At 59.2% G+C, this 12,231-nt stretch overlaps 1 protein-coding gene across 1 annotated transcript in view; it reads right to left on the bottom strand.

The window, feature by feature from the left end:
- Nucleotides 1–1,661: 1,661 nt before the first annotated feature.
- The window catches only part of LOC120219824 (serine/threonine kinase 11 interacting protein), a 16,419-nt gene continuing 5,849 nt past the window's right edge, over nucleotides 1,662–12,231 (bottom strand). The window contains exons 8-25 of the mRNA XM_039216697.1: nucleotides 11,698–11,824; nucleotides 11,377–11,480; nucleotides 11,143–11,238; nucleotides 10,871–10,912; nucleotides 10,553–10,696; nucleotides 10,269–10,353; nucleotides 9,364–9,702; nucleotides 8,724–8,929; nucleotides 8,031–8,147; nucleotides 7,752–7,929; nucleotides 5,796–6,026; nucleotides 5,574–5,677; nucleotides 4,295–4,392; nucleotides 4,024–4,202; nucleotides 3,828–3,909; nucleotides 3,552–3,622; nucleotides 2,789–3,036; nucleotides 1,662–2,068 (exon numbers count right to left, since the gene is read on the bottom strand). Of these exons, the coding sequence (XP_039072628.1) occupies nucleotides 1,919–2,068; nucleotides 2,789–3,036; nucleotides 3,552–3,622; nucleotides 3,828–3,909; nucleotides 4,024–4,202; nucleotides 4,295–4,392; nucleotides 5,574–5,677; nucleotides 5,796–6,026; nucleotides 7,752–7,929; nucleotides 8,031–8,147; nucleotides 8,724–8,929; nucleotides 9,364–9,702; nucleotides 10,269–10,353; nucleotides 10,553–10,696; nucleotides 10,871–10,912; nucleotides 11,143–11,238; nucleotides 11,377–11,480; nucleotides 11,698–11,824 (2,601 nt within the window). The 3' untranslated portion in view covers nucleotides 1,662–1,918. The remainder of the gene's footprint in view (nucleotides 2,069–2,788; nucleotides 3,037–3,551; nucleotides 3,623–3,827; nucleotides 3,910–4,023; nucleotides 4,203–4,294; nucleotides 4,393–5,573; nucleotides 5,678–5,795; nucleotides 6,027–7,751; nucleotides 7,930–8,030; nucleotides 8,148–8,723; nucleotides 8,930–9,363; nucleotides 9,703–10,268; nucleotides 10,354–10,552; nucleotides 10,697–10,870; nucleotides 10,913–11,142; nucleotides 11,239–11,376; nucleotides 11,481–11,697; nucleotides 11,825–12,231) is intronic.

The raw sequence follows: 12,231 nt of genomic DNA, 5'->3' as shown, positions 1-12,231 counted from the left end.
CCCAGCAACACAGGGCATTGTGCCTCCACTGCTCCGAATGCCCTTCCCTCCACACTCTCCCTCTCCCCCCTGCAGAGCTCTTCGTCCCTTTATGGTCCCTCTCAAATCTCTTCTTACCGTTTAGCACTTTGACTTAAAATCTAAGGATCAGCATCTCTGTCCTCAACAGTTCCGCTGGAAAGGGTGAAAATCACCCATGAATCAATACTTCACCTAACGTCTCGCTACACCCTGGGGGAAAGAGAAACTTGAGATACACTCCATCCGGCTCGCCTGTCCTATACGAGTCCACGATTATGTAGGGCAGGGTGGGCACTGGTCCCTCTCTGTGAGCTGGGAGCAGGGCCAGGCACAGAGGCCCATCACTGCAGGGAACTGGAGGCAGTGAGGTTCTGAGGTTTGCTGACTTCCCAGGCTTTGAACTCCTAAGCCTGGACACATCAGGTCTCCTCCCTTTACAGACCTGATGTTGAACAAGTCATTTAGCTCCTGTAAGCCTACTTCCTGCAACAAGATGCCACCTGCTTCCCAGGCCCCCTGGGAGGGACAGGTACCATCCCTAAGCACCTGGCTCAGCGCCTGGGTGTGTAAATGCTGCACAGATGAGAGCCACCCCAAAACCACACAACAGACTCGGCCAGAGCCCAGCTTTGGGGCTTAAGGGAAGCATGGCTTGAGCCCCCAACACTCCTTCCCCAAGCCCTCCTTCCGGGGCCTCTGTACACAGGTGGGTGCCACTCCTCCCGCCGTGTCCTGTGTACAAAACTCGGGTCCCAAGTCAGGCTGGCTCAAAACCTAAGCTTAACAGGGATTTACACAATTAAGACCCTTCCTGTGGGTCGTTACTTGTTTCAAATTAGCTTAAGCCGAAAGAGAGAGGAAAAAAAGAAACATGGAGGGGATCTCCTTTAGTTCATGTAACCTCAAGTTCTGGGGGCGCCTGCCTCCAGGCAGGACTGGACCCGGGAACTCCAAACACACCACCAGGACATGGCCCTGCACGCCCATCGCTCGGCTCTGGCCTGACCCTGCTCGGTTCCGCTCTCGGGAAAGCTCTCCCCTCACGGCCAGCAGCTTGAGGCTTCCTGTCCGCACCCCTCATGGGGACACGTACCTCCCTCCTGGGAGCTCCAGCAACCAAACCAAGTCACATGAGTGTCCCTGATCACTGTGGCTGCAGAGACAGAGGTAAAGGAGCAGGGTCAACCCAACCAGGCCACCAGACTGAGGGAGGAAGCGCTCCGAGGAGAGGCGGGAGCGGAACCCACAGATGCCAAGCACGCCCTCCACAGCCCAACTCCTCACATCCTCTCCTCAGACGCCTTCTCGTGTTCAGCACCTACTGCCAATGGCTTGAGAGCTTCGTTAGTTCCCAGCTGTAAGCCGAGAAAGAGCGAGAATCGAACTGGCCCAACTGTTTGTTAGGCAGTGATTTCCATGTCAGGCCCTGTAACAGGCACTGCAGGCTGAGGGCTGGTGCCCGTGAGTCTGGTGTCCTACTGGCTCCCGTCAGCCGGGGCAGAGTGGGGACATGGGGTCTCACAGAACAAACAAGGCTGCCTGCGCTGTCCGCTGAGGCAGCGCTCTGGGCGGGGCAGTTCCTGTTAGAAGAGATGGAGGAGCGACAGGCTGCACGAATGACACATGGCAGTACCCCCATGGCCTCTGGAATGGAAACGATTTTATTGATACCTGAGAAAATGTGCAGGAGAAACGTTCCCACTGACCACTTAGCTTGTCCCCTTGGGCCAGGCCAGGCAACTTCTCTCACCCTTCCCTTGGGTGAGGCGACCCTTTCCCGGGTCATTATGGGGCCTCACTGAGCGTCCGAAGGCTGGAGAAGTCCGCAGCCGGAGTCTGGAGAGATGGTGTCTGCAGCTGTGGCTCCCAAGGCCAAGGCGGGGTCGGCGGGGAAGCCTCACCGGTCAAGATCTAGAGCCTCCTGGGTCACAGTCCGGAGTCCGATGGAAAACAACTCCTCCCAGGGCTCCCGGATCCAGGCCAACAGGGCCGTCAGCTGCTCGGGACACACTACCCGAAGTGCCCAAAAACTCTCCAGCCGGGACACCTGGCAGACAAGTGCTAGTGAGGTGAGGCTCCCGGAGGACCCACCGCCCCTCCTGGACTCAAAGGTCTCTTTCCTTCCCCAAACCTGTGTCACTCCCTATAGGAGCCCCTGACTTTGAGCTTTTTAAACAAAACACGATCAACACTTACTGAAGGCCCCCCAGAAGGCTTCCATGTTTATTATCTTGTTTTTTTTTAATCCATCCTGTTTTCCAGAATGTAAGTTCTGGACTCCGTTCCAAAGAACTGGTTGGAGTTCAATTTCTGTATCTACCACTTGTGGTCCAGGCAAATAGGTTAATGTCCCCAAGCCTCAGTTTTTCCATCTGTAAAAAGGCCTAATGAGACTCCCTCCTCCCACAGAGGCTGTGAAAACCAGACGGCTGGCACGCGGGGCCCAATCAAACACGAACTCCAAGCAGCAGCTGTTACATCATGGAAGGCCTCCGGCCAACACAAAGCCACGCTCCGGGTCCACGGGGTTCCACTGCCCACAGCTGTCTCCCCTCCCCCCACCTGCTGCTCATCCAGGCCCAGCCAGCCCCCCAGTTCCTTGCACCCCACTTCCCCATGTTCCCTCCAGCATGACTGCCCATTGCATCCACACTGCCCCCAATGCCCAGCCCTCCGAGACCTGTTTCCCACACTGCCCAGCACCTCTGCCCCACCTCTCTCTCTCTCTCTCTCTCTCTCTCTCTCTCTCTCTCTCACACACACACACCTCATCATAGAAGACCAGCCGCAGGTCCCCCGGGGCCGTGCGATAGAGCAGCACGGAGCTCAGGCTGCTGAGTGGCCACTGCTCCCTGACGTGCACAGAAGGGTGCAGCCCCGAGGGCAGGCACTTCTCAGAGGCTTCACCAGAAGCTGCTGGAAGAGCAGGTTCTGCCTGGGACCCCACAGGGTCCTCCTCTAACAGGTACAGGGTGGACAGAGTCATCAACAGGGACACAGGGCAGGTTGCAGGGCCTGGAGGGAAAGAGACAGGGCAAGGCCCAGGGTGGAAAGCCACAGAGGAGCCCAGGTCCCCGGGGCAGAGGAGTGAACCACACCCTGCCGAGGCGGCCACACAGCAGCCCGAGCCCCTGGAGGCCGCGGCCCTCCCCTGTCCACACTCCAGGCACCCCTAGCTTCCAAAAGCTCTGAGGCCAAGACAAAGGGAACCTGCCCCACCACCCACCGCACTCGGAAAGAAAAGAGCCACTCGCCTCCTCTGACAGGAGGAGGTAGAGCAGACCCAGCCAACCTGCCCCACTTCATAGAATGAAGCCCACACCCAGAAGCACAGGTCTCTCAGCAACTGAGGACCCAGGACACCTCCTGGCCCCACTCAGAGAGGCCAGGAAAACTGAGGCTGTCATTTGGGTGTGCCTGTGAGGGACAGGAAGCCCGGATTCCAGGACTTGAAAACTGCTTCCAGGGCATGAGAGGCAACGGGGGACGCAGCCGGCCGCCTGGGGCAAGACGAAGTTAAGAAGCCTCACCTTCGACCAGGAACACCCGAAGGTAGAAGAACAGGGGAGGCTCCGAGGAAGAGTCTCTCTCCAGCAAAGGCCTGGGGAAAAGGTGAGGTTAGCGAGGGGGGTGGGAAATACTGAGAGGGGCAGGGAGGAGGGACCAGGGCTGGGTCAGGGGGTGCGGGAGCGAACACGGATGGCAGGCCCCCGTGCTCAGGGCAAACTGTACTCGTGGTCAGGGGCCTGTGCTCCAAGCACGGCTGTCTGGGCAGCCAAGCCCGGCCTCCACCTCCCCTCACTCACCAGAGGCGGTGCTCCGGGGTCACCTCCTCCTCTGTGGCACGGACGCTGCTCCTCCAGGTGGGAGGCAGAGCCTGCAAGACACCTGGACAGCGCCAGCCAGGGACAGGGAACGTCAGAGACCACCTCCTCCATCGCCCCACTCCCCACACCTCTCAACGCCTTCCCTGCACCGCCCTTCCCCCCTTCCCTCTCTCACCGGTAAGCTCGTCTAGGAAGGCCCGGCAATGCCTGGCGTCTCGGGGCAGCAGGACGGCGCTGCCTGCCCCGGCAGCCCACTCCAGCCGCAGACTCTGTCCTGCCAGCCCCAGTTCGAGGCCACTCAGGTCATGCAGGGGAACAGCCAGGGCCAGCTGTAGCCAGCTAGCTGGAGGCCCGCTGTGGAGACGGAGGGCCAGAGCAGGGGCAAAGAGTGAGTGGCGGGAGACCCAAGGGGCCCCGCCCTGTCCCCGGCGGCCCCAGTCGCTCACCTTATCTCCCCTGTCACTTTCAACACATAAAGCCTGCGGTCAGACACCACCACAAGACAGACAGACTCCCCAGGGTGGCCTGCCAATGCCAGGGGCACCTGAGGGGCAGAGCGGACTGCTGAGAAACAAGAAAGGACCGGGAAGGCGGCTGCCAAGCTGAGAGCAGAGGCGCGGTGCCCAAGCCCCTCCCCAGCGCTCACGCGCCCTGGCCCCGCCACCCCGGTGCGCCCCGACCCTCAGTCGGCTCAGCAGGTTTCCCTGCCAAGCACTGTGTCGGGGACACGGAGGGGGACCCTCCACTCTCGGCCAGACTGTCCTAAAACAAGGCGGACTGCCGCTCCCCTGCGTCAGGCCTCCTGCGGCACCTGGGATCAGGTCCAACCTCCCTGGCAAGCACTTGAGGCTGCCCCTAAACTGGCCCCTGCCTGCCTCTTCAGACGCCTCTCCGGACACCCGCCCCCTCCCGACCCCACCTCCTGTCACCCGGACAGCAGTTTCTCCTCTCTCAGGGGCCCCCCACACGTGTGCTGCTTCCTTTCCCCAGATCCTCCTCGCCTCCTGCTCTGTAACTCCTCCATCAGGGCCTGCTTTAGATCTTCGACGGGCTCCCCAAGAAGGAGAGGCCCCCTCACTCGGCCTGAGTCCAGCCCTTCCACGACCATCGGGTTTCTCACACAATGTGAGGCAGCTGGCAACACTGATTTACTCTAGACCTCAGTGTCCTGCACAGGCTAGATGCTCAGAGGGACCAGTTAACAGCATGGATCTGCAACAGTGACAGGCGGTCCCACTTAACACCAGCAGCTCTGATGCGGACCCTCACTGATGCCACCTCACTGTTAATGCGGGCACTGTGACCCCTGCTGCAGAGTGGTAACAATAGAGGCTCTGATGTCACAGCCATGCCACATGCGACCACTGGAGTGGAAACCAGGAGCCAGACCCAGTGCCTCTAGAGCCACAGCTCAGACACAACCTGCCAGGCTGGCAGCGAGTGGGTGGTTGGGGCACAGGGCAGCATCAGGCTGGCAGCGAGCGGGCGGTCAGGGCGCGGGGCGGCACCGGGCTGGCAGTGAGCGGGCTTTCGGGGGCACGGGGCAGTGCCAGGCTGGCACGAGCAGGTGGTCAGGGGTGCAGTGCTGGGCTGGCAACGAGCTGGCAGTCAGGGCACAGGGCAGCACCAGGCTGGCAGCAAGCGGGCACTCAGGGCATGGGGCAGTGCCGGGCTGGCAGTGAGCAGGTGGTCAGGAGTGCGGGATAGCGCCAGGCTGGCACAGACCTTGGTGTAGCACTGGAACTCCTCCTGGGCATCGGTGAACACCTCAACGTCCAGGAAGAGCCGGAGTCGGTGGTCCACAGAGCGGAGGCTGTGGCGCTCAGGGGCTGCAGGCAAGCAGTGGGCCGTCAGCACCCCTCGACTGCCACGGGGCCAGCCCGCCTCCCCAGCAGGGCCTCCTCCCTCCCCCAAACACCACCCCTGTCTCATTTCACCTCTACTCACGGGGACTGAGGCTCCAACTCTGGTGGTCTCGGGAGGCCGGTGCCTGAGGTGAGGCCCGGTCGGCCCTGTCGCTGTGGTCACTGTGGCCAGGAGGGTCACGGACAGCTCTGGTGGACTGCAAGAGAGCTGGCGATTGCTCTCCCTGCCCATGCTCCCTGCTGGTGGTTCCCAGAGACAGAGCCAGGAGAACCACATGGTCGCTACCACAGTTCGGACATACAGCAGGAGATTCTGGAAGGAAGGTTGGGCACAGTCCCCGTGAACCACCCCCGACACAGTGCCGCAATCTCCCACCGTGCTCCTAATGTTCCCCACCCCCTCTTGGACCCACCCTGGCCGACATCTCCAGCCTCATACACTCCCCCGCATTCCTAGCACCCCTCTCCCCACTCCCTCTGCAGGCCTGTTAACCAGCCACTCTCCATCCCAGTGAGGGAGGAGCAAACCCAGACCCAAGGCCTACAACCTCCTCAAAATGGACGCCACCTTCTTATTGGAGGCTTCTCAGAGAGGACCAAGCTCAGCCAGGCCCTGCTCTGGGCCCTCCCACAGCCTCAGGCTGCTCACAGGCTCTGAGGCTCCACCAGCCACGTCTGAAAGCCCCAAATCAACAGATCAGGAAGGCAGGGTGCCAGGTATGGGTCCAATTCTGGGCCCTGTCACTTAACAGTTGTCACCTAAGCAATTATACCAAGTCACCTAAGCCCTCTGAGCCTGGTTCCTCTTCTGTAACGGGGTGCCTGTCTTACAGAGTTGTCAGGATGGGTGCACAGACCAGGTAAAGAACCCAGGTCAGGGATCGGTGGCAAAAGAAGAAACATTTTTTGAGCAGCTGTAGCATGCTGGGCATACGCCAGATCCTTAGACGACAGAATCAAAACTCTCCCGATCCCATTTTGCAAGTAAGAAAAGCAACAATCAAATAATTTAACGTGCCCGGCCCCAGACTGGGAGCCGAGGCTAGCAGCGACAGCCACCATTTACAGAGGACCTATGCTTTGTGCCAGACGCTGTGCCCGGTGTCTTTTTGCCACATTTACATCTCCTAACAGTACAGAGGACAGGTTCGCTCCCTTTTTTCGTTCAGATAAGGTAACCGAGGCTCAAATAAAAAGAAACATAACACACGGGAATGTTCTCTGGTAACGACCCACTAAAGGGACCCCAGGGACCACGTGACCCTGTGGAGCACAGAAAGAGGTCTTCGAGGGGATGGGGCTCCTTCCACTGCACACTTCATGCTTCTGGGCCTCTGGGGAGGGAGACTTAGAGTGGGGGATGGGGAGGGGTCTACTCTCTCAATAAACTTTAAACCCCTGCTCTAGCCGCTGCCAAGAAGAAAACAGGGGCGAAGAGAAGTTATACATTTCAACACAGATGCTATCAGGAATATTTCTTTCTTCTTTAACGTCTTCAAAGACATAGCTTCTTGACTGATCTACAGTGAAGGAATCTCTCCCTTTAAAGAACACAGTGTAAAAGACACCATGAGGCACCCCTTGGTATTAAGTAGTTTCCAAGATCAGTCAGGGAAGGATGACCTTCGCCAGCTCCCCAAGTATCTTCCTCAAAAGCCAAGCACGCTCGGAGGATAGCACTACACCCAATACTGCAGGGACAGCTGAGGAGCTTTTATGCAGTTTCTAAGTATTAGCCAGAAAAAGTAGAAAGAGCCTTCGAGTTATGAAAAAGTAATGAGTACGCTTAAACAGTTTCAGAGATTGTATTTCCTGACTTTCAAAAAGAAAAAGAATATAATTTCTCTTTTTTGCTCCTTCTTTTTTCTTTTTTTGGTAAATGTATCAGGCAAATGGTTCTATTTTCCTCCAGGCAGAAAAGTTGGTCCCAATTCCTTCCCTTGCCTCGGGTTCCCCCTCCACACTCCCTCCCTCAAAGCCACTGTCTCTGAAACGGGGGGAGACGTGTGGGCAGGAAGGCCAAGGGCAAGGTCCATACCTGTCTCTTGGAAGAGAGGCCTCCAGCCTTCCTCACTGTCTAATCCCAACCTGGGCTCCTCTGGCTTGAACTCATGGCCACAACGCAGACACTGGAGCCTGCCCCTCAGTGGCTCTCTCGCTTCCCCAAGCTGACACTGAGCCGCGGTGGCTGCTTGGGTCAACACAGCAAGCAGCTCCTGAAACAGGGTGGGCCAGGGGTAGCGGTGAGCACTGCGCCCTGGCCCTCAGCCTCCCAAACTTCCCCCAGCCCCCTGGGCCTCGCTCCAGGCCCCGTTACCTGGATAGCTGCGTGGGCATCGGGCTCCAGCACCACGTAGCGACGCAGCTGCCGGTCAGGACAAATGTAGGAGAAACGCAGAACAAGGACAGGGGCCCCAGGGAGCGGCTCTGAGCCCTGCACACAGACAGGGGGACAGGGTAGAAAAGAGGAGAGAAGGGGCTCAGACAGTTAAGCGTCTGACTTTGGCTCAGGTTATGATCTCACGGTTCATGGGTCCGAGCCTCGCATCAGGCTCTGTGCTGACAGCTCAGGGACTGGAGCTTGCTTAGGGTTCTGTGTCTCCCTCTCTGCTCCTCCCCAGCTTGCGCTTGCACAGGTGCACATGTTCCCTCTCTCTCTCAAAATCAAATATTAAAACCATTAAAAAAAAAAAAAAGAAAGAAAGAAAGAAAAAAAAGAGAAGAGAGTGGACAAGAGGGATTCGGTTACACTGACGGCCCGAAGACAACAGCAGCTCTGGATGTCACGAGAACGCTCTTGCTGACATCCATGCTCTAGCGCACCAGCCTGGCCTCCAGGCTGCCTGGGGCCACACCTACGCCCCCACAGCGCCCCTCTTCTGCTCCAAGAGCCAACAAGAGGCTGTGGGAAACTTGCAACCCAGTGCCTGGCACCCCAACAGCCATGCTGCCCGAGTCGGTTCCTGCGAAGAGCTCAGCCCGTGTCCCAGGAGCCCGCGCCACCGCTCACCGTGAGCACCTCCTCTCTCCCGCTCTGAGGCTCAGGCTCCACCTCCGCCGCCTCAAGGCTCTGGAGCTCCAGCCGTGCCAGGGTCCGGGCCGCTTGGAGCTCCACCTCAAACAGGTGGCTGGAGGTGACCCGGAGAAAGCATTCCCTGCCGCGCACACTGTCAGGCCCCTCCAGGGGACACACCAACATGGGGCGACACAGTTCCGCTGAGGAGAGACCAGGGGAGCAACCCCGTAAGAAGGGAGAGGTATCCCCGACTCTGCCTTCCCATGGGGTGGCCCTCCATCCAAAAGAGGTCATCCAGGTGGATGACCTGGTGCGCCTGGTGGGCTCAGTCGGTGAAGCATCCGACTTGGGCTCAGGTCATGGTCTCACAGTTTGTGGGTTCGAGCCCCGCATCGGGCTCTGTGCTGACAGCTCAGAGCCTGGAGCCTGCTTCAGATCCTGTGTCTCCCCCTCTCTCTGCCCCTCTCCTACTTGCACTCAAAAATAAACATTAAAAATAAACAAAAAAAAAAAAAAACAAGAAACAAACACACAAAAGGGGGAGCCATCCCAAGTCTGGGTTTTCCTAACTCCCAGATACACCGCCAGCACCGGGCCCTGTCTCCCTGGCGGGCACCAAGCTCTCAAGGCTCACCCTCTACTTCATTCTGCTCCTGCTCCTCCTCCTCTTCTTCTTTTCCTTCTTTCTCTTTCACAAGTTCCTCCGCCACCTCTTCTTCCTGGGGCTCCGGCCGTGGCCCGACCTCCTCTGTGATTTCCTGTGGTGACTCCCTGTGCAGGGGTGGGGGCCCGGGCACAGACCCCGGGCTCCGGGTGTCCGGGGACAGTGTGCTGAGGGCAGGGGTCTGTGAGGTGGCCAGACCCGGGGTCCCAGAGCTATCCAGGTGATTCTTATACTGTAGCCAGTCACAGCCAAACCGTTCGCGGAAGCTGTTCATGAGTTCAAGTTCCCGCTGCTGCTGCACAAACTGCCCTGGGCCGGTGGGGAGAGCAACACTGAGCAAGCCCGCGCCCCCACCACTACCCCTGACGAGCCCTGACCTCTTCTGCAACCGTTCCTCAGAGTGAAGTAAAAAGATGTGCAATGTAATAGGGGCTGGGGATCGCGGGCGGGGGGGTGGGGGTGGGGGTTGAAGGCTTTCCCTTGGCAGCATGTCCTGAAGAGTGTTCCGTGGAACACTGTGGCCATGTGCAACTCAGAACCACAAAGCATGAGCTGCCTGGAAGATTCCAGATACAAGGGGGCCTCCTGCAGGTCCTGAGCCATCCCGGGAGGATGTCTATTTAACTTTGGTCAGCCCAGAAATTCCCAGGGAATCTAGTCATCAAGTGACCTTCCGACAGCCCACAAAAATCATGTTCCTTGAAAAACACTTTGGAAAATGCTACCCAGGAGCGGGCTCTTCTTCCCCTAAATTAGAAAGAAAGAGGAACGCCCGGGAGGCCCTCTACAGCGCTCTGCTCCGCCACAGCCAGGACCCCCCTGCTGAGAAGACAGGGACGGAACACTGAAGACAGCCGGGGGCATGGAGGACTTACCAGCCGGGGAGGGCTCTAGAGTACGGGGCTCCGGGTCCGTATCACTAGGTTCTGAGATGCTTGCTCGCCTCACACGGACTCGGCTCTGAGGGTGGACAGAGGGACCGTGCTCTATGAGAGCCGGGGACCCTCACCCTGCCATCCGCGGCCACCCACCCAACCTACCCAGAAAGCCCCACCCACAAGCAAGGATGAGCCCTTACTATTTCTTACCCATCCGTAAACCAGAGCACCCGCTAAAGGGACTCACCCCCAGGCACAAGGTGGCCTAAGACACTGCTGACCTTAACCTTACGATGGGGGGGCTGGGCCACAACGCCCCCAGAGGAGATGCTGTCACTCAGGTCAGGGCCACCTGAGGTTTCAACAGTACTCCCTGCTGGCCAGGGCGCAGGGGCAGCCGTGGAGCTGGAGGGTGTGGAGGAGACCTGGGGTGTGACGGCAGGAAGGAGAGAGAGCCTGGAGCCAGAGGTGACCTGTGCCCTGCGGCGCTAGCCCAGGGACAGGCCCTCACCTGCAGCTTCCCAGAAAGACCCCGACCCCGGGACCCCTTTCCCGTCCTCCCAAACCCATCCTATTCCCGGCGCTCCCAGCGAACTAACCTGAAAGTCAGTCAGTGACAAGACTTTCCCATCGAGAAGGAACTGAGCAAGGACAAAGGAGGAGGGGCCGTGTTGGTGGTGGGGTCCCTGCGTGCCCACTGGGGGCCGCCCTTCAGTCCGGGACCACGAGGCTCAGCGGGGGGTAACAGCATAGCAAGCAGGGGGGCCAGGGCTGTGGCCCCTCACCTGGGGACGGGGTGGGAGAGGCAGGAGGGCGCAGGGGGTGGTACCGGGCAGGAATGGGAAGGCAGAGCAGACGTGAGATCACTCACACTGGCTGCAGCGTCCCTGACGCGTGGTGACAAGTACTGGGCAGTGGCCACTCGGTGCGCAGGGTGGAACCACAAAGGGTTCCCCTCCAGGTAGAGCTGAAGAGCAGGAAGGGGACACTGAGATGGGCCGCAGGCCTCCCTGTGTGAGGACAGGCACTCACCCAATCAGCCCAGGAAGGAGGCCGGCAGAGGCGCCAAGCTGGCTCCCAAGTCCTGGTAGCCCTCACGACTCACCTTGCGGAGCTCAGCCAGCAGACACAACGGGGACAGCTCCCTGTGTCCTTCTAGCAGGTTGTACGCCACATCCAGGTGCCGCAGGTTCCTCAGCCGCTCCAGGCCTGGGGGCAGATGGGGAGGGAGGAAGGGCACGTGGGTGCGCGGGGGGCAGGGTGCTGGGGGACGGCACAGCGGAAAGACCAGCCTGGGCACCTCAGACCTACTGGTAGGCCCATATGAGGCCACGCTGAGTCTCACACTGCCCCTAAAACCCCTCTGGGCTTGCCCCCCCCACCTACTCTCTGGCCCCCCACCTCCCTCCCCAAACACCCCACTCACCCTGCAGGCTCCGGAGCTCATTGCCTCGCAGTATCAGGGTACCCAGAGCGGCCCCCGAGGGTCCTGTTCTCGGCACTGTGTGCAGGCGGTTATAGGACATGTCCAGGTGGCAGAGCTCAGACAAGTCCTGAGGGGTTGGGGACAAAGATTCTCTCCTTGACCAGACTCTAGCCAGGCTCCTCTGAGCCTTCTTTCCAAGCAGGCCTCAACCTTGGCCTATGAAGACTGTGTACTCTCAGCACAAATGATTTCATCCAGGCCTCCACCGTGCCCTGCCCCCAACCACGTTAACAGACTTGAACAAATACGAGCATAGTTCCTAATAGCTCAAGGTCACATCCCTGGGAAGACAACTCCTAGAGAAACTCCAGGCTGCCAGGAGAATTCGGTTTGTTGCAGCCAACATCGGAAGGTAGAGCCCCGGCGCCCCAGCCCCCAAGGGAAGGTAGGAAGCTAACTGTGGCAAGCGCCAGTGAGCAAACCCAGACCCATGTGGGTTTCATAGGGACCAATGCCCCCTTCCTGCTTTGGGTA

Source organism: Hyaena hyaena, unplaced genomic scaffold (genome assembly GCF_003009895.1).
Source record: "Hyaena hyaena isolate Hyena2069 unplaced genomic scaffold, ASM300989v1 scaffold_650, whole genome shotgun sequence".
Lineage (NCBI taxonomy): Eukaryota > Metazoa > Chordata > Mammalia > Carnivora > Hyaenidae > Hyaena > Hyaena hyaena.
The sequence above is the reverse complement of the archived record's forward strand: the minus strand, read 5'-3'. Positions and strand labels throughout refer to the sequence as shown.